The following is a 20,797-nucleotide window of genomic DNA, read 5'->3' as shown; positions in this document are numbered from 1 at the left end:
TTGGAAAATGGGAAGGTATGTTCATCAAATATCACATGGCGAGAGATAATAATTTTGTGAGTGTGGAGATCATAACATTTATACCCTCGATGATGTGTTGGATAACCTAAAAATACGCAGGGTGTAGAACGAGATTCGAGTTTATGAATTTTGGTAGATGGGAATAAGGGATAACAGAGACAACCAAATACTCTTAAATGGTCGTAAGATGGGATTTTATTGTAGAGTTTTTGAGTAGGTGAGAGATTTTGTAGAAGTTTGCTTGGAAGAATATTTAAGAGATATGTAGCTAATTCAAGAGCGTGAGGCCAAAAACGAAGAGGAACGCTAGAGTGAGAGAGGAGTGTGCGTATGACATTGTTAATGGCACGAATTTTGCGTTCGGCTTTGCCATTTTGTGAGGAAGTATAAGGACACGAAAAACGGAAGGTCATGCCATTTAGTGCACAAAATTGATGAAAAGAGGTATTATTGTACTCGGTGCCATTATCACATTGTAGTTGTTTAATTTTGTGGCCAAATTGTGTGAATATGTAGGAGTGAAATGCTTTAAAGATTGAGAAAACCTGAGACTTATTGCCAATGGGAAATGTCCATAAAAAATTGGTGTAATTGTCAAGAAAAAGAACATAATATCGATGACCATTATTACTAACAATTGGGGATGTCCACAAATCGCTATGTATAATTTCAAAAGGAGAACATGTATTAGATAAAGAAGCATGAAACGGTAATTTTATATGTTTGCCAAAAATGCAAGATTGACAAATTTTATTACTAGTAGTCGAATTACAAGAAATCGATCGTTTATTTCTAAGAGATTTTATGATATCACTCCCCGGATGTCCAAGGCGATGATGCCATAAATCTTGAGAGAAAGCAATAAAAGTGGAAGACGTGGATAGTTGATGCAGCATGGAAGAGTGGAGTGGATAAAGATCACCGGTGCTATTACACCGAAGAATGGTGGTCCCCTTCAGAAAATCCTTCACAGTAAAACCAAACGGATCAAAAGTGATAGAAATAAGATTATCAGTGGTTAGTTTACGTACAGAAATAAGATTTTTAATAAGTTGTGGTGCGTAAAGAACATTTGATAAAAGTAATGGTTTTTGAGTAGTCGGTATGTGAGATTGGCCTGTCCCATGAATCGGAATACGATTACCATTACCAACTAAAATATATTTAGGTAGACTCGAATGAAAATAATACGTGAGGTTACCTTGTGACCCGGTCATGTGTGATGTAGCTCCCGTATCCATGTACCAATTGTTATCCTTCGGTGGATTTAAACTCATAGTATACATCGCGGATTCAATATCGGTTGGAGTAGAAGTGGATGCAGAGGGTGCGTAAGAGTGGGCCTGTGGGCGTGGGCCAAGAAGCCCAGGTTGGGCATTAAAATGGGGTGATCTTGGCATCTGGATTGTGGGATAAGGGCATGGGCTTGGAGCCCACGTTGGTTGTTGCTGCCAGGCCCATTGATGATAGGGTATATTCTGGTTATAGGTTACAGATGAACCATTTTGATTTGGGGAAAATCCACGACCACGACCACCTCGTCCATAACCACCTCGTCCATAACCACCGCGACCTCTGTAATTGCCACGATTAGAACCTCAACCCTGATTAACTTGTCCACTTGACCGATTGTTGTTGAGTGATGAAGATTGAGTTTTTGCAGGTGCCGTTGATTGAGTAGAGAGGAGAGCAGTTCCGGCGATGGTGGAAGCAGACGAAGCCTGCTTAGCTTTACGAGTCTCTTCCAAAATTAACTTGGAACGGGCTTCATAAAAAGTAGGAAGTTTAGCCATATGGCTAATATGAGACGTCACTGTATCGTACGACTCGTTGAGTCCGGTAACCATCTGCAAAACCAATCGATCATCATCGATTTCAAGGCCCACATTAGATAATTGGTCAGCAATCGATTTCAATTCTTGGCAGTAAGCTGAGGCGTTCGGGAAATCATCGATTTTGACATTGTTGAAGCTATGTTGAAGATGAACAAGACGAGTATGCCGATTGTCTTGGAATATGTTTTTCAAACGTTCCCACGCAGCTTGTGCAGTAGAATTCTTCTTGATGATGGTACTCATAAGATCTTTGGAGATAGTACCATAGATCCATTGCAAGACAATGGCGTCAAGGCGATCCCAGTTTTCGGGTTTTTGGTTAGTGTATGTGGTTGAGTCGCCAGAAGATTGAGAGGAGGAAGATTGGTCTGGGTTGGGGATTATGTGATCAATGACCATATAGGCCCGGCTGTGAATCATGAAAAGTTCTGACCAAGATTCGTAGAGGCCATTTTCCATCTCGAGGATGATGGGAATTGAGTTTCGAATGTTGGTAACGGTGCAGGCAGGATGGATTTTATTATCAGACATGGTGATATTTGGTGGTTTGTGTTGAAGGAGAGACGAGTGAAAGGTTGTAAAGAATTATATTTAAAGAAAAATAAGGCAGGAAGGATGAAGATCGAAGGTAACTGATACCATGAAAGAATTGTAATTCGTGTATTCCTTCATAACTTTGATCGGTATATATACACACGTATCCCTATCTCTATGTAATAAGCATCCCTTTATTTTTGGGATAGATACAGAGAATAAATCAAATGATATTACAAGATAAATGACATAAATAATAAGGTTGACTTTAATCCTATAGCTAATATACAGCTAATAGACTCGCACCTTCCGAACTTCAAGAATTGTCGAGTAGGTTAAACCAAACGAGTTAATTAACAGTCCGAAGTATCGTACTGCCGCACTTGAACTATTGCCCGAAACATGAACAATAGATGAAAAAATATATAGCATTCCTTTTTTTTTTTTTAACAGAATATCGAAGAACTCTTAATTCATCATCATCCTTTGATGACTACAGCTAATCGTCCCATTGTAAGTGCTCGTTAGAAACAAATTGAACTAGATTCTAAAGTTGGTGTGCTCCTGCTTGCTGAGTTAGCCACCAACAAACAGCTAGTGGGTTGTGTAGCAGTTGATCCAAACAAGAATTATTATGATGAAATCTGCTCGTTTTTGGTATATTTTTTTTAACACAACATAATTAAATTTAAAAAGTAAAAACCATTATGCTACTTGATAGTTGTTGTTTCAATTTGCTGGATAACAAAAGTTTATGGATGTTCAGTGATACTCTAAAAATAGGTTGCGGCGCTGATGTTAAAAAAACTTTTGTTATCCTGAAAATTGAAACAACTATCAAGTAGCATAATGGTTTTTTTTTTTTACTTTTTAAATTTAATTATGCTGTGTTAAAAAAAACAAAAACGAGCAAATTTCATCATAATAATTCTTGTTTAGATCAACCGCTACACAACCTATTAGCTATTTGTTGGTGGCTAACTCAGCAAGCAGGAGCACACCAACTTTAGAATCTTGTTCAATTTGTTTCAAACGAGCACTTACAATGGGACGATTAGCTGTAGTCACCAAAGGATGATGATGAATTAAGAGTTCTTCGATATTCTGTAAAAAAAAAAAAAAAAAAAAAAGGAATGCTATATATTATATTATGTAAAAAAGAAACATAAATATGAATATGAATACATATGTTAAAAGAAATTTGTAATATTAAGATCTTTTCGAGATGGGGCCATGGGAGGTTGCATTTTTAATAATGTATCTATTGCAGCTCGATACGCTCAATGCACTCATGGACTAAAACGTGTTTTCATTATCGATTTTGATGCGCATCATGGGAATGGAACTAGTGATGCGTTTTATGATGACACGGAGGTGTTCTATCTATCAACTCACCAAGTAAGCTACAAACGAAGAAAACATCATATATAATTAAATTAAATACGTATGATTATGTTCTCAATATTCATATTCATATCTCTCAATATATATGTTAATAATTTAGGACAGATACTACCCTGTTGATACGGGCAAGTTTGATGATATCGGAAGTGGGAATGGGGAAGGTGCAACACTTAATCTCCCATTACCACAACTATCTGGTGATGTCGCAATGCGAACTGCATTTGATGAAGTGATTGTACCTTGTGCACAAAGATTTAAGCCGGATATAATTCTTGTATTTTATCTAACTAACCCCCCACACAAATAATAATCTTCATTATATTTGTTTATGTTTATTATGTATATTGTTCAGATACAATGGACATATTATGGAGTCAACAAGCATGTGGCAAATGACAACCAAAATGTCTTACATGTTAGCATATGGAATTAAGCAGCTGGCAAAAGATTTGTGCGGTGGTCAATCCGTTTTCTTCTTGGAAAGGGGATCGTATACTGATACTCTTAAGTTTTGTATTGAAGAATCTTTTCGTGCTTTTATTGGGGAACCGAGCATGCCAGACAAATGTGAGAAAAAGTTCGGTAACTGGTTCAAGGATGAACCGTCTACTCAGATTAAACAAGCAATTCAACTGGTCAAGAACTTGCATTCTCTTTAACAACTAGTCGTGTTCTTGTTAACTCTAACAAATAAGTGCATTTTCTGTCAGTCAGTTTAAACAAACAAACAAGTGCATTAGATGTCTCCTAACAAAAGGTTTTGTTGGATCTGTATTTTTGAAAACTAAAACTGGAGAGTTAGAAGCTAAAAAAGTGTTTTGGTGTATGGTGACTATATTGTTGAGGATGAGTATCTGTTGTGTTATGTGCTTCAATGTGTTTCGATTTGTGTTTAATTTTTTTTTTTTTTAACAGCGATTGGGATCGCCAGAGGGGGACTAAACCACCCGTTGCGATCATCTACCGTTTCGACTATGCCGATGCAGCGATAATAACCCCGCCTCCATCGCTGCCCGGGAGGAAACCTTGAAATCGATCAAGTAATTGCATTAAAAAAATAGGATTTTTCTATGGATAATCATAAGGGCTATGATTCTATGAATAAGATTTATAGTTTTGTAAAAAGCTTGTACATCAGAGATTATTTGTAGAGAGTGACTAGTTATAAACAATGTACAAGCACTCTTTGTATATCTAAATTTCTTAAGCATAACCCTTACCGTTATGTAAAGGATGTTGTTATTGTGTTAAGGTGCTTAAAATGTCCATTCATGAACGTTAACGAAAATTCTAGAAAATATTTTATTATAATTATAAAAGATAAAAATCAAAAAGTATAATTAAATTAAATGGGTGCATAGTATGTTTGATCTACTCATAAAATTTATTAGAGAATTCTATGAGTGCATGTATGTTCAGATCTTAATAAATTAGTCATTACTATTGTCACATAGTTGAATAAGATGTATGGATAATACTGTATATAATTAGGAGAAGACAAGTAGTGTAACTAAAAAGTTGAGGGATGGAAATGAAATTAGACAAACCAAAGATATATGCATAGATAATACTCTATAGGAACAATGTTCTTTTTAATATCCAATGAAGAGAAGTCTTATTTTTAATTGTATTCGCCTTACTTCTTTCACTTAGATTTGTACACTTGATAGAGTAGATGTTAGCTAGTCAAATTAGTTAATGTCTCTTTTCTAATCTTCTTTTAGCTTATTGTTAGTGGTTTATGTATAAAAAAGTTTAGCTGTTCTAAAAAACAATACTCCGTAGCTTGACTTGAGTGTGTAAGTGACAAATGAAAACTTTCGATGTCGATATAGTCGTTAAAAAAAATACCGTATATAATTAAGAGAAGACAAGTAGTGTAACTAAAAAAATGGGAATGAAAATTAAAGAGACAAACTGTTGACTCGCTTTGAAAAAATAACTTACGGATTAAAATTTTATACGGAGTATGTATACTTAAAATTTTATACATAATACGGAGTAATAATAATGATTAATAATATAAATAAAAAGTACACCGCCATATGATTTTACCCCTAAAATTATCTGATCGGAACCCTAGCTCCGTTTGTGCTGTGCCATAGCGAGACGAATATGAAAAATCTTCATCGTCATCATTATCATAAAATTCGATCAGGTGAATGCTCTTTGCTGCTCTGTAATTCTTCTTTTGTACTTTTTCATTACGACCTTTGAAAAAAACGAGTTTGTTGCTTTTGCTGAGTCTGAGCTATTTTACTGTTATTTTGCTTATTTTATTAAGGTTGGGTTTAATAGCAACAATTGTGTGTTTGTGTGTCATATATTAGTGCAACGTCTGCTTAACGCCTAAAACAAACCCTTAAGGTAGAGGTAGAGGTAGAGGTAGAGGTACCAAATCCTTGGTTTTGTGCTACAATATTTTTAGTTAACAAAAGAAAGCCCTCTTCTTTCAACTATGAACTCCTAAAGCATACATCTTTAATAACTTGGATAAGATTCGATCTCACTTTCTCTAGTTTTTGATCAAATGACGGGCTTTTGACTGCTCTTTTTAGGGAAGGATTCAACTAATCAATGATAATGTTAGGTGTGTACTAAAAAGCCCACGGGACCTTAAAACGTCGCAACGGAAAAAAGGGGTCGAGACGGATGTTGACCAACGTTGACTTTTTATGTACATTTCAAACATAAATATTTTAAACATAAATATTTTAAAGTAAATATTGATTGATATTTGTCTTTAATTTGAAATATTTATATTTATGTTTAAAAAGTTTATTTTTAAAATTTATTTAAAAAGTCAACGTTGGTCAACAGCCGTCTTGACCCTGTCTCGGCCGTTGTTGACCGTCTTTTTGGCATTGTTGACCTTTTTTGAAGCGTTGACCCTTTTTTTAACCGTTTCTAGGTCCGTTGCGACGGTAGCATGGTAAAACCATTGCGACGCCCGTCTCGGCCGTTTTTTACAGCACTGTATATGTATATGTATGTATTTGTACATGTTATATGTATATATATATATATCATATATCATATTGTTGAAAGATGGTATTTATGTTTTTAGCGATAGACACCAGGCAAGTAAGAATGGTTAAGAATCAGGCTCCTTTTGTATGTAAACACTCAAACTGAATTATTATCTGTTTTCTTATAAATATATTATATTAATTAATTATAATTTTCACTGTTTTGCTGCAGGTAGTCGGTTATTTCTGTCCGCAAGGACAAATTATTCGGCAGCCTCTTCTAAACTAGTAGTAGGTGGCAAGACATATGAGGATATACCAAAAGTTGTTTATAATATAGCTCCTCCTATGGATCATAAAAAGGTTCAATCTTGCATTATATTATCCTTCCCCTGCTCAACATATTTCTGATCTAATGCTTGATTTTTATAATAACATAAAATCAATTATCAATTATTTGTGTACAAATGATATAATGTTTTCCATTTTCAGGAGCTGTACGTAGAACACAATACAAGACTTCCATCTATTTTGAGTGCTCTTGAAAAAGCAAAACTCACTCCAGAGGTGATTACAACATTTGGTATTGGTATGCTACATTGATTGTCATTGTGATTAAATAACTTCTCGTTTTTATTGAACCGGGCTCTAATTTATTTTTGCAGTTTCGAGGATCTGAAATCGTTCAACTTAATAGTTCTAGAAAAGCTACATTGAAAGATATACAAAGTGTGCATTACTCCAATTATCTTTCAATTCTCAAGAAGGTAATACATTTTCATGACATGAACAAAAAAAAATTGATTTGTAGTTGCTAAAGATAAACTACATAGTTGGTATTTTTTTTCTCTCCAAGTTTAGTGTCAAATTACGGTTGAGTAGTTATTCTTTTTCTTTCATCTATTATAAGGTAGCTGTTTTGGTACTTTTAATTCCCATTAAAACGTCTATATTCTCAATAGATGTCCCCAAACTCCCATAATTACGCCTCTTGTCCTCATGGTAACTTTTTTTCCTATGCTCGTGTTCGTTACATTAAGATTAAAAGGTTGATGGCTGTTAAGTCATGTTAAAAGACTAATTTACATTTTATAATAATTATGCGCTTCTAAATGCTTTTGTACATATTTGGATTCGGATCAATTATATAATGAGATCGATGCCACCTTTTCTACTTAATGGGCTTATGTATTGATAAATCTTTTTTATATATAGTTTGTGGAAGATGCTAAGTCTGGAAAACCAAAACCAAAATCGAGCGATTTAACTTTTGCAATGCAAGGATTTCAATACGTCACTGCCACGGTAAGAAACTTTTATGCAAATCTGCATTTTATGGATAACTAGGTTTATCATTTATATATTTATATGTATATGTATATAATGTTTTTTGAGATATTGAAATTAATGATGATGCAGTCCTATGAGGTTTCGTTGGCTGCTGCGGGATCAGGCCTATCTTTGGTTGACTTTGCGGTAAGTATGGCCTAAATCATGACTTGTTTATGATTAGGTTCTGGTTATTTATGAGTTATTATTGTGTAAATAAAATTAAATAATTGAAGGTTTTTGTATTGATGGAATTGTAGGTGGCGGCTTCAAAAATCAATGAGAACTGTCCAGTTGGATTTGCCCTAATGCCACCTCCTATGCATCATGTACTTCGAACCGAATCCGGGGGATGCTGTTATTTTGAGAATGCTGGTATTGCAGCACGATATGCTCAACGTGTCCATGGACTAAATCGTGTGTTGATTATCGATTTTGATGTCCATTACTTGTCTCACACTAATGATGCGTTCTATGATGACCCGGACATATTTGTTCTTTCAACTCATTGGGTAAGTAAAAAAACTTTCATTTAGTTACTCTTCCCAAAATAAATCCAGTGATATGAAATCACTTTATCCCAATATCCAGCATAATCAAGTTATACTCCTTAGCCCATGACCGTATACACGATTACTCGGCCGTATACCCGAAAAAGACTTGAATATCCGTGAGAAAACCCGTTTACCCGATAGTTCGTAAGTAAACGGGGACCTGGATACCGTGGGGAAACTTGTTTACCCGCTACTTAGTAACTAAATGGGGACCCGGTGGGTCCGGGTCCGGGTTTGGAACGTGTTTTTTTTTTAATCGGGTTCGGGTCAGGGATTACCTAAACCCGGCCCGATGCCATCCACACTAATAGATATCTTGAAGTTACTACATTATGATCTTAATTCAATTTCATTATTTCCACATTAGATAAAATTCCATACCTTACCAAAACTTATCAAATTTTTACTATTTTATATATATATATATATATATATATATATATATATATATATATATATATATATATATATATAGGGGCAGGATCAATGGGGAAGTAACCAAGCGGGAGAAGGAAAAAAAAAAAATTTCCGTTTTTTTTGGAATTTTTTTTTCCGGCATCAAGATCACACGAAACATTTAGAAGAGACACTTCGTGATGAATGTTATTATTTAGGCGGGAAAACGATCGACAAAAATAACATTCAAGATAATATTGTTCGTGAAGAATATGAACGTTTTTTTTCCATGTTTTGTGAAGTAAAATTTAGCCCGATTTAGGGTTTAGGGTTTACCGTTCGTGTTAAAAACTCAATCTAAACCCTAAATCTAAACCCTAAACCCTAAATTTCTAAACCCTAATATCTAAACCCTATAAACCCTAATATCTAAACCCTAATATCTAAACCCCAATAGCTAAAACCTCAACATACGCTCGAAAAACACGATAATTGTTATATATTACTTCTTCGAGCGTTTTCCCGCCAAAATAAAAACATTTATCACAAAGTGTCTCTACTAAATGTTCATATTTTCATCCCATCTATAATGTTCGTGAACAAGGTTTTTTCAAAAAACGAAAAAAAGAAAAAGGTTTTTGCTTCCCCCCGCTTCCTCCCGATTGGTTACTTCCCTCTTGATTCTACCACTATATATATATATATATATATATATATATATATATACATACATATATGTACATACATATATGTGCATGTATGAGTCAAAAGTTCAAAAGAGAACTGGTTCTCGCCTTTTTTGTGGTTCTTGTTTGAACCTTCCCTCCTCTCTCCTCTCTGTATATACGTGTACGTGTACGAAAGTGTTGTGTTTTTCTCATCGAAACATCTTCGATTCCTCCTAATCGATAAATTGCTGATTCTCTCAACCCCTTGATTTTGTTGGTGTCACCATGTGTTACTATTTTATTTGTTACGATAAAATTAGGAGGAAACATTCATTGCTCAAGTTTTTTAAACAATACCAAGCTGTATCATTACTTCCTCACAAATGACTTCTTGTTTCGAGGTGTTACATAAACTCAACCTTTATTTTGGGATTTGTAGTTTCGTCTATTGTAAATAAGTGAATGTTAACATATAATCCAAATAGGTGAACGCATATACATTTGTTATAAGTGCAATTCTCGTGGCTTGGGTAAATAACTGGCATTTATATATATTACGTTACTTCACCTGTTTTTCAACGCTTAGACATTTGTTAATATAGCATCTTAATACTTAATATTGGCTTCAGGATGAGGGGTATCATGGCAAGTTTGATGACACTGGGTCCGGTCGTGGTGAAGGGGCAACACTTAATTTGCCATTACCAGAAGGTTCCGGTGATATCGCAATGCAAAGTGTGTTTGACGAGGTCATTGTACCGTGTGCCCAAAAATTTAAACCAGATATAATTATTGTATCAGCAGGGTAATATTCTCTCATTTACATTACACATGTATATATATATATATATATATATATATATATATATATATATATATATATATATATATATATATATATATATATATATATATATATATATATATATATATATATATGTATGTATGTATGTATGTATGTATGTATGTATTATCAACATGTGTTTGTACATAATTTTTAATTTTTTGTTGGTTAGATATGATGGACATGTAGTGGATCCAACGGGCAGCTTTCAGCTGACAACCGGAACATATTTTACGCTAGCGTCAGGGATTAAGCAGCTTGCGAAAGATTTGTGTGGTGGACGATGCGTGTTTTTTTTGGAAGGAGGAGAGAGCGAGGGAGTTGTTTCGTTTTCAGTTGCGGAATCTTTCCGTGCTTTTGTTGGGGAACAGAGCATGGCACCTGAGTTTGAGAAAAAGTATGCATTCTTCTTGCACGATGAACCAATTAATAAGGTTAAACAAGCCATTCAACGGACCAAGCACTTGCATTCTATTTAATAAATATAAAAATCAGGTCCTTTACATCGTTTGTATTGTACTACGTAGTAAGTTATAACCGGTTCACATGGACCGGTGATTTGTTCTTGGGGAGTGTTTTGTTTGATGGAGCTTTGTTTGGGATATATGGTGGTATATACAGTTTTGTAGAGTAGGCATTGGTTATTTGGTTAGGACTTTATATTTGTTTTTGTACGCTTATAATTTCAAATTAGTTGATAAATTGAAAAATAATACAGTAATTTTTTATTTTTGTATCCTTATAAAGTTAAATAAGTTGATAATAAATTTATCAAAAATACTGCCGTTACCAAAAGCTTCTGGTGATATTGCAGTGCGAATTGCGTTTGACGAGGTCATTGCACTGTTTGCTCAAAAGATTTAAACCCGGATATAATTTTATATGTATAAACCATTCATTGATTTAATATTATACAATCCATTGAAAGGATTAAGCACTTGCATTATATTTACCAAGTAAAACTTACGCCTTCACCTCATAATCTCATATGTATTGTTACCTCATATTTATTGTTGTAAGTTATAACTCGTAATAAGAGGGGTGGGCGGTTCTTGGAACTGTTTTGATGGATCTTTGTTTAAGGATAGTGGTATACAGAGACATCGTGTAATGAGACATAGTGTAATGGAAACACACAGTACAACTGGTACACAAACTAATGCTCAAAGTTAATTGGTAACCCGTATTTCTAATTTGAAATCCGTCGAATTAGAAACGACCTTATATTTTATAAAAGGCAGTCGTAAATCCATCATAAAACATTATATTCAGGGACGGATTTATGGACGTAGCTAATCTGTCGAGATTCTGTCGCAAAAGTTATATTTAGGGTAAGCTTACTGAAGGACGAGTTACCGTAGTTAACCCGTTTAAACCGTTGCAAATGTGTGTTAAATTAATTTTTTATGTGTTCGTTTAAAAGTTGTCGGAAAATCATCGGTATGTAGGGACGGAATTATAGGTCGTTGCAAAGCCGTAGCTAATTCCAGATTTTCTAGTAGTGTCAAGCTAACGGATTAATGAAATGGTGCATGGTTACTAATCATGGGTGAAAAAGATTATTGATGTGTTGAGGTTATACATTGATGGATACCCATGTTGGAACAAACTTGCGTCCAACAAATGTTAATTGTTCATTTGGCGAAACGAACTACTTTAGGTCAAACTACCACTACTACCCTTGGTTCAGCTTTTATGTCAGCGCATGTCTGTTGTTGGCTATGCCAGCGATGTTAGAGATTTTCTGCATATGGCGCGCCATCATGGTATGGGCACTGATAACATAGTTGTACTTCTATTGGATAAACCATTGACTATCCATTGATGCACACGTGCCTAGCACATGTGATGCGTAATACGAAGCATGCGAGTATACGTATCATTAAGTCCTCCAGTTCGATATTATGCGAAAGTATTGCGCATGGTGTCGAACTCAACTAAAGTTCCACATAAATATCTGAAAACAAGGGTAAACAAAGAAATCATGGATAGAAAAAAGATAAAAAGATAAAGAAAATTAGCGTAAATGGTGGCTAGCATTTAATGCGAGGTAACTTTTTCGACGTATTGTCAGCGTGAATAGACGGTGAACCGTCAACTCAACCGTCACCTTTCCAATCATTGCCCACTTTTGAATTTCTCTCCTTCATATTTACGACATATGTGTGATTGTGATGATCCCGCTACTTTAACCTCCGTTCTTAACTTCTCCAACAAGCCATTTTGAAATCTTTTCCCTTACAAATACCCCATAGCCTCCTTCAAATTTTTTTTTTTTTTTTTTATTTTTTTTTTTTTTTTACCATTTGAAAATTAACATACACTTCCCTTTAGCATATCTTCGGTGCTATATTTCTTTCGTCGAATTCAGTTTAGATCACTTTTAACACATCTTCAGGTTGGCGTTTGCTCTCTTTTTATTTGTAATTTATTGTTTATCTACTTTTTCCATTGTTCTTCATCTTTTAAAACAATGGCTGTCTCTACTTCCATCGCCGTGAGTGAAAATTTTGAGGACATTCCTTCCATCATTACTGATAAAGACATTAGGGGCATTTGTACAATCGTACCTAGTATCCCCCAAGAAGTGCGATAAATCCCACAACGCCTCGCCCTAGTCAGGGCGTCAACGAGCCTCCACAGAACAAAATTGCGGGTTACGAAAATGTTATGGAGCTTGGGAATGTGCGTTACCCTTCCACACATTTCTTCTTATTGGTCGTTGATCACTACATTATAGGCGATGGGCAGTTGCACTCATAGAGTGCTTGCCGTATTTCTTACTTTGAAATGTGGTGTCATGCCCACGAGTTTTTTCCAACCCTCAACTTATGCAAAACAAATTTCACCTATAATGCGCACCATTAGAGTTGGTTTCTTTCAGGGGAGCGAGCAAAATTCGTGGCCACCACAATGGATGGTGTGCGCGAGAAGTGGAAAAACTCATTCTTTTTATGGATAATTCCACCATTCCTAATTCTCGCGCTAAAGCGCGTGAATTGCACTCTGGTGTGACCAAGAAAATGAATAAGAAGCCTAAAATGACGCCTGCTGAGGATGACATGTTTAACCTCTGCGCAAACCGCCACATTGTCATTCTCACAAATACCAATGACATTCTTAGGATTGGCCGTGTTTCTGCGCATCCTCGTGTTGCACAAGTTCTGAGGCGGAATGGTGCGAGTATGCATGGGAGCGTGTCATTACATGTCATTTCTTTATATATGAAAGTTTGTTGCGCTAAACTTAGCTTGTGTTTACTTTGCAGTTATGCGAATTGATGATTTCTTAGGTGGGGAGGATCTCGACGAGATCATTGTGGAGCAGGTAGAGGACACTAACGCTGACGGTGGTGCCTTTGTTAAAGGGGACGTTCCCCCTAATAATGATGGCGACGGTGCCACTGCTACGTGGGGTAACCCCCTGATGACGAGGATATTAACGTTGATGGCGACGGTCAGACCAACGACGGGGATGCCGTGGTCTCCACCCCATGGGACTAACACTGAAGTATTAATTATATCTTTGTCTTTTTACAACATTGGAGGATACTGAAGGTGACGGTGAGCAGAACCGGTCTCCTAACTCTCTGTTTCACGCTAACAATATTTTGCAGTTCAGTTTTGTTAGTTTTGTTAGGGAATTTTTGGACATGCCTGATGATGCTGCTGCTTCGCAGTTTAACTTCTTGTCTTGAATTGCAGTTCAGTTTTGACATGGCTTCGGAGGTGGAGTTGCGCTCAGACATTCAAATGTCCTTGCTAACTTTTATACGCGAATTCCAGCGGATTAAGGACAAGCACGCCGCGCTGATTGGGGAAAGCAGTTCTGGGCAGTAGACATTATGTGTGCGTGAGGCGCATGATAGGTTAAATGCGCTTAGGGACCAACTTGAGGTGGCGCAAAAAGCGTAAGCTGATGCTGAGGCTACGGTCGCTTCAGCCGTATCTAAGAAGGAGGCTCTGATTTCAAAGCTTAATGTCGTCAAGGTAAGGAATGAAGAGCTTCGTGTTGGTGAGGAGCTGCTCAGGGCCAATAACATCAACCTTTGCAAGGCAACTCAGGAGCATGCTTCTCAACTGGCCAAGGTTGAGGAATCGTGGGCCACCACGGAGCGCTAATACGGCGTGCTAAAAAGTGGCCTCTTCGAGCTTGTTTCTCATGCTTGTAATTCGAAGTACATGAAAGGTATTTTTGGTAAGGCCGTGGTGGTTGTCCGGGCGACCGAAAGGATCAAACTTTGGGAGGTCATCAAGAAGCATATCGAGGTTCCCCAACCTCAATCCCGTTATTGCGAAGCACATTTCGCCTGACGCCACATAAAAGTGAAAGAGTGCTGCCAAGGAGTTGGAGAATATTATCATTCCACGTTTAATAGAGCTATCTCAGGATCCCAATGTGGATGTCGAACATATAGTAGGTGCTGAAGTAATTTTTATTCAATGTAACTTGTACGCGCCTTGCCCTATGATCTATGAATGAAAATATATTTTGTTACATTGTGTTGTCTTGAATATCATTGTCGTATTTGTTATCGCGAAAGTGGTTGGGAGTTATTAATATGGGATATAGTACACGGCAATTATAAGCACTACAAAAAATGCCAATTTTTCCACGCTTATTTTTTAACATTTGATGGAAGCGTTAAAAATATTTGAGTTTTTGACACTCATATCGGTTAAAAAATTATGGAGATACTTTGGACAAATATAAGTGTCAACAACTTTTCAACATTTCAATCCGCCATAAAGGAAATAAACTTTTAACACTAAAAGAGTTAAAATAAGAAAAAATAAATTTAATATCCACAAGTGTCAAGAATTGAAAAGTCAAAACAAATGTAGTCCACCTATTTTAGTTTGGGTACGTGATAGGAAAATAAAATTAGGGATTTCACACGCATCAGCTACCTACTTGTTCATTCTCTACACATCAGATCAAGGAATTCAGTGATTTCAAATTGAATTACGCACCATGTTCCTACTTGTTCATTCTTTACACACCAAATCAAGGAATTCAATGATTTCAAATTGATTTACGCACCAGAATTTCAGGTTCATACGGAGTACTTTATACGCATATAGTACGAAGGTTCCCTATTTCATACGACTATTGTTCAGTCACCGATTCATTCCATTTGCAGGTTAGTTTCATCGTTTCAACATGATTATATAAGGTTTCATGAGTTAATTGCATCAATTATTCAGATAATGATTTTTAGTTCGCTCTTTTAATCATTTAGCTAGGTTAGGGTTTTTAACTTGATATTGAAAAGCTGGAATCGAAATACATGTATTTGATCTCGTCTCTATAAAGTTGTGTTCACGCAGTATAATCACTCATCAATTAGATCTATGGAATTGAAATACATGTATCATTTAGCTAGGTTAGGGTTTTCCACCAATCTGATGGTCTTCTTAAGTTTGATCATTCAGATCCTAGTAGGCACTTTGAAGTTGTGCCTCACTTTGAAGTTGTGCCTACCACTGGTATTTTATTTATATAATGTATGCTGCCTTTTAATGACTGAATTTAAGACACTGATTGATTACATTTATGTTTTGGATTTTTGATTTAGGAACTTGAATGGTAAATTTAGAGAAGTGTAATATTGTTTAAACCTCTTCAGGCAATTAAAGTGAATTCATGGACAAAAGTTGGATTCAAGCTCAAATAAAAAGTAAACCTTTCATAGAAGGAGTTTCGAAATTTATTGATTTTGCTCGCGCTAACTCTATTAGAGGAAACATTATCTGTCCATGTCGTAAATGTTGTAATTCTAAATGGTTATGTGTTGAAACTGTTCATGCTCACATATTACGTTATGGATTTTTACCGGGATACAGAACATGGACTTTTCATGGGGAACATGTAGTACCTTCATTACTGTCTCATTCTAGTATTGTTCAAGAAACGTCTTTTGGTCAAGATGACATAAGAGGTTTAATTCACGATGTCCAAGGTGTAAGTTCTATGCCTTTTGAAAATGAACAAGAAATGAATTCAACCTTTGATGGGGATATTAGTGAACCTGACCAAAATGACCAAAATTCTGATCACTGTGTTAAGGATGATACATATAAAAAGCTATTAGAAGAATGTGACAAGGAACTATATCCTGGTTGCAAGTATTCTAACTTATCCTTTACATTACACTTGTTTCATATCAAATGTATCAATGGCATATCCGACAAGGCTTTTGGTATGTTACTAGAGCTTTTAAAAAACACATTTCCTCATCTTACTTCAATACCATCATCTGTGAGCGAAGCTAATAAATTAACCAAAGATCTAGGGCTTGGTTATGAGAAAATCGATGCATGTCCTAATGATTGTATGTTGTATTGGGTAAATTGAATGTATATGGTAGCTATTAAATATTTGTGTTATTTCCTTCTAATGAGATCTCTAAAATCTTATAGATGAGCAAGGAAATGTAATTAGGGTCGTAAAGATGAGAACCAAGGATGTGCATTTGCTTAATCCAGGGGAAAAGATTCTCGTTCATGTAAATAATCTTGATCAACCAATTAAAGCTGCTGGAGGTTTGTGTACTAGGTTCATCACCTATCTTCTCCAGCAACCGAACACGGGTCTCCCCAGTGCTAGAGACTGGCGAGAATGCAAAATAGCTTGTGGTGTTAGACTTCTAGAAGAACTTCGGGTAATATATTTAACTATTATAAGGTTATCTATTTGGGATTTCCTCTATATAAATATGATACGATGTGCAGAGCACAATCTGAGCTGTTATAAAACACAACTAACCATGGTTAAATGCGATATCTAGAACTTTTAGTCGAGTCAGGTTGCTACTTCATAAGAAGAAAATAAGTTCTTCTAATCATTATAGCAAAAGTTTTTTATCAGGACCAAGTTAAAGTTTAAAAATTATATAAAAACCTGCAGCTGCAGGTTTTTTTTATTTAAAGTTGTACATGGTTGTTTATTGATGTTATTGTTATTGATTTTTGTTTTTTCAGTGGAGATTTAGTTTACCTCAAAGTGAAAATATGGACAAAGTTCTGTTTTCTATTTGGGATCGCGCATTTAGAAGCATAAAGCACACTCTAAAGGGAAAGTTGTTTAAATCAGTTACTGAAGAACTAAATAGACGATATTACATGGGTGATGAGGTTGCACAAGAAAGAGTATATACACACGATGAGCTTTTGGATGGGCTTGACTTGATTAATGCGCCACCTAACTTTACGGATTCTCAATGGAATTTGTATAAAACACATCTTCGATTACAAACTACAAAGGTATGAAAAGATAACTGGGTTGGAGTTTTAAAATTGAAACATATAGTCTTGTGCATGTATGCTTGTGTGTGTGCTTTGGTTTTGTTGATTTTTTTTAATGTTCTCTCTAATTTATTTGGTCTTGATAATGAAGTTAACATAAAATTTTGAGTCCTCAGTGCATCTAGGAATTATTTAGGAGATAACACACATTAAATTGATTCCATTTCTGTTATTTTTTACTTGACCCAAATGATACATTCTTAATCGAATAGGTGAAGAATATCACCTCAAATGACCTGTTTATTTTCTTAATCGACTGTTTTCAAATGTACTTTAGGAACTATCACTTCGTGGGAAGAGAGCAAGAGCGGAACAAATTCATAATCACACTACTGGTGGTTGTAGCTACGCACGGAAGAGAGATGAATTTGTAAGTTACCAATTTTTGTAAGCACCAATTTTTGTAATCACACTACTGTTGAGTTTTTTAGACTACTGGTGAAAATACCAATATACTTTACTTGACCAATTTTTGTTTGATCCACAAAAATTGATGCACAATAGAGATCCTAATGATGTTGAGTTTTTTAGACTTGCTTATGAAAAGAAAGATGGGTCTTATGTTACAGACATGTCGAGAGAGCTTATGGTATGTAAAGTATATTATTGTTTAAGATTTTAGCAATATCTAGTTATACACCTAAGATGAGTTATATTATTTACTATACATCTTTGTTCTTTGAAACTGGAAATATTAGGAAAAAGCAAGAGATGAAGTTTTAAAAAGAGTGAAAGTCTTGGCAGATAATTCTGAACCAATGAATCTTGAAAAACAGACAGACATTGCAAGAGATGTGATGACGGAACTTATGGGTCCAAATAAGCCTGGACGGGCCCATTTTCATGGAGCTGGAGTAACGAAATCACAAGTGACTAAATTTGGGTGTGATTTGAGAAAATTGAGAGGTGACGTTGTCACGAAAGAAAACCGTTTTCTATTGGAGAAAGTGAATTCTCAGAATAAACAAATTGAAATGCAAAGTAAGATGATTGAAGTTCAAAATGTACAAATGAGGATTATGGAACGTAAAGTTGATGAGTGTACCGGAGAGCTTAGGCTGTTTAGAAGTGCTTTTCAAGGCGTATGTAATGGTTCTACATCAGGAGATATGTTCTTTACATCACCTCATGCAACAGAAGTTATCTCTTAAGCCTTATAAGTATATTTTTAAAGCTAAACACAGGTTGTTCACTCGATATATTGTGTTTTTCAGTCCTAGTGAGGTGCAATGCATACGAATGGTCCACATTAATCATATGCAAAAGGTGAGTAAAAGTCAACTACTATTGTGTTTGTTTAACTATTTTGATTACCCGGTTCATATTTATCAATGTGGACTTTTGGTTTGAGATTAAGCAAGTATGGTTGTTTATATACAAGGTGCAGCCATGCATCCTGCGTGTTAGAGCTGGCAAGTTTGACCCATCTTATTGGGGTCAATTTGGGTTACATTTTATCTCAAAATGGGTCCGTTTAGCTATTAGGAAAATGGGTCGAAGATACAGATTTTGTAATTACTAACCTAAACATCTCTTTGCAGTCACGTTCAATTAGAGACTTCAATAACTACTCTGCTAGAATAGCTAGAAACTTTGAGGTAACACCTCATCCTTATCTGATTATTCTACTAAAAACAGTTGTTTGGCGATTTTAGTATATTTATTTTTCTGTTGCAGGTACTGCAGTTCAGCAATGATGTCATTTTTATGATAAAGGATGGTATAAACATGTAGTTTAGTTGATGATACTTTTGTAGAGAAGATTTTGTGATTGTAGATTTTAAGATTGTTGTGTTGCTTGTTATTAGGTTATGTTTGTGATGTAGCATCACTTTGGAGATTTGTGATTGGAAATGGAATTGATCTGTTTTCATTATATATGTTTGTAATGAATTTAGGAATTGAAATAGATGATGGTGTGCTTTTTCATTATATATTTACAAATCTATTGGTCAAAATGTAGTTCTTTCTAAAGAAGTGTCAAAAACTAGACAAATACAAGTGTCAAAAACTATATAGCCTTGACAAGCGTTAGTGTATTAAAGTAGATTATCCTAGACAAATATAAATGTCAAGAAGTGGAATATTGTTGACAAGTTTAAGTGTCAAAAAGTGGAATATTGTTGACAAGTTTACGTGTCAAAAAGTAAAATATCTTTGACAAGTTTGAGTGTTAAAAACTGTAGTATTCTTAACATCCATAGGCGTCAAAAAATAAAATAATTGTGACATACATAAGTGTCAAAAAATAATCATTCGTTAACATGTATGCGCGTGAGACGGTAGTTGTTTCTCCACAACAAGCGTTAGAAGTTTATGAAGTTTTTTGACACTCATATTCTTCACGCATATAGGAAGTGTCAACAATTTAATTTGTTACCATTTTAAACGTCAGAAACAGTTGTAAAATCCGTTGCAAATTACACATTTCGTTGTAGTGAAGGCAATTCATTGATATACGTATAAACTATATTAATAATAATTCACTGACCAAGTCTTAAAGCGTGTTTAAACGTCTTTGTTTGCTAAGTATTGTAATTGTAATGATCACGCGCGTAAATGTCTAACAGCTGATTGTCCTACAAACATGCCAAAATACCAAATTCGGGAAAAGTGTAACAGCTAATTGTTATCTTCGATAAGAAACGACATCTGAACAGTCAAGAAATCAGGGAACATCCTGTACGTGTAGAATAACTCTCGCAGTGAACATACAAGACAATTTGCTTGTGAAATGTCCATTGAAATATTAACACTACGATCGTATTCGTATATAAGTAAGGTCCGTGTGAATAACTTCTTCATCAATGACCACTCGTATTCAAGGCTTATGCATATAATTATCGTATTCATAGGTACAAATTTGAATTGCAAAAAAAAAAAAAAAAAAAATTTTTTATAATAATAAATAATATAAATAATAAAAAATAATAATA

The 20,797-nt window shown here is 35.2% G+C and overlaps 3 protein-coding genes across 5 annotated transcripts; all 3 read left to right on the top strand.

The window, feature by feature from the left end:
• Positions 1–2,366: 2,366 nt before the first annotated feature.
• On the top strand, positions 2,367–4,453 carry LOC139868900 (histone deacetylase 14, chloroplastic-like). The gene is made up of 4 exons (XM_071857238.1): positions 2,367–2,484; positions 3,661–3,788; positions 3,895–4,052; positions 4,147–4,453. The coding sequence occupies exons 1-4, from the start codon at positions 2,367–2,369 to the stop codon at positions 4,451–4,453; spliced, it is 711 nt and encodes a 236-aa protein (XP_071713339.1).
• A 1,360-nt stretch (positions 4,454–5,813) lies between these two features.
• On the top strand, positions 5,814–11,226 carry LOC139868899 (histone deacetylase 14, chloroplastic-like). The gene is made up of 9 exons (XM_071857237.1): positions 5,814–5,952; positions 6,996–7,126; positions 7,256–7,330; positions 7,429–7,530; positions 7,979–8,068; positions 8,183–8,239; positions 8,353–8,604; positions 10,340–10,515; positions 10,727–11,226. The coding sequence occupies exons 1-9, from the start codon at positions 5,910–5,912 to the stop codon at positions 11,031–11,033; spliced, it is 1,233 nt and encodes a 410-aa protein (XP_071713338.1). The 5' UTR covers positions 5,814–5,909; the 3' UTR covers positions 11,034–11,226.
• A 4,198-nt stretch (positions 11,227–15,424) lies between these two features.
• On the top strand, positions 15,425–19,754 carry LOC139866746 (uncharacterized). Of its 3 annotated transcripts, none has more exons than XM_071855037.1 (8): positions 15,425–15,697; positions 16,977–17,218; positions 17,538–17,819; positions 18,139–18,231; positions 18,366–18,450; positions 18,560–19,127; positions 19,403–19,459; positions 19,548–19,754. In XM_071855037.1, the coding sequence occupies exons 3-6, from the start codon at positions 17,749–17,751 to the stop codon at positions 19,010–19,012; spliced, it is 702 nt and encodes a 233-aa protein (XP_071711138.1). In that variant the 5' UTR covers positions 15,425–15,697; positions 16,977–17,218; positions 17,538–17,748; the 3' UTR covers positions 19,013–19,127; positions 19,403–19,459; positions 19,548–19,754. The 3 variants fall into 3 exon arrangements, with proteins under 3 accessions (XP_071711138.1, XP_071711139.1, XP_071711140.1); XM_071855038.1 differs by having other exon boundaries at positions 19,249–19,459; XM_071855039.1 differs by having other exon boundaries at positions 15,429–15,697; positions 18,393–18,450; positions 19,548–19,752.
• The last annotated feature ends 1,043 nt before the right edge of the window (positions 19,755–20,797 follow it).

This window comes from Rutidosis leptorrhynchoides, chromosome 9 (genome assembly GCF_046630445.1).
Source record: "Rutidosis leptorrhynchoides isolate AG116_Rl617_1_P2 chromosome 9, CSIRO_AGI_Rlap_v1, whole genome shotgun sequence".
In the NCBI taxonomy this organism is placed as follows: domain Eukaryota; kingdom Viridiplantae; phylum Streptophyta; class Magnoliopsida; order Asterales; family Asteraceae; genus Rutidosis; species Rutidosis leptorrhynchoides.
This window is presented reverse-complemented; position numbering and strand designations above follow the sequence as displayed.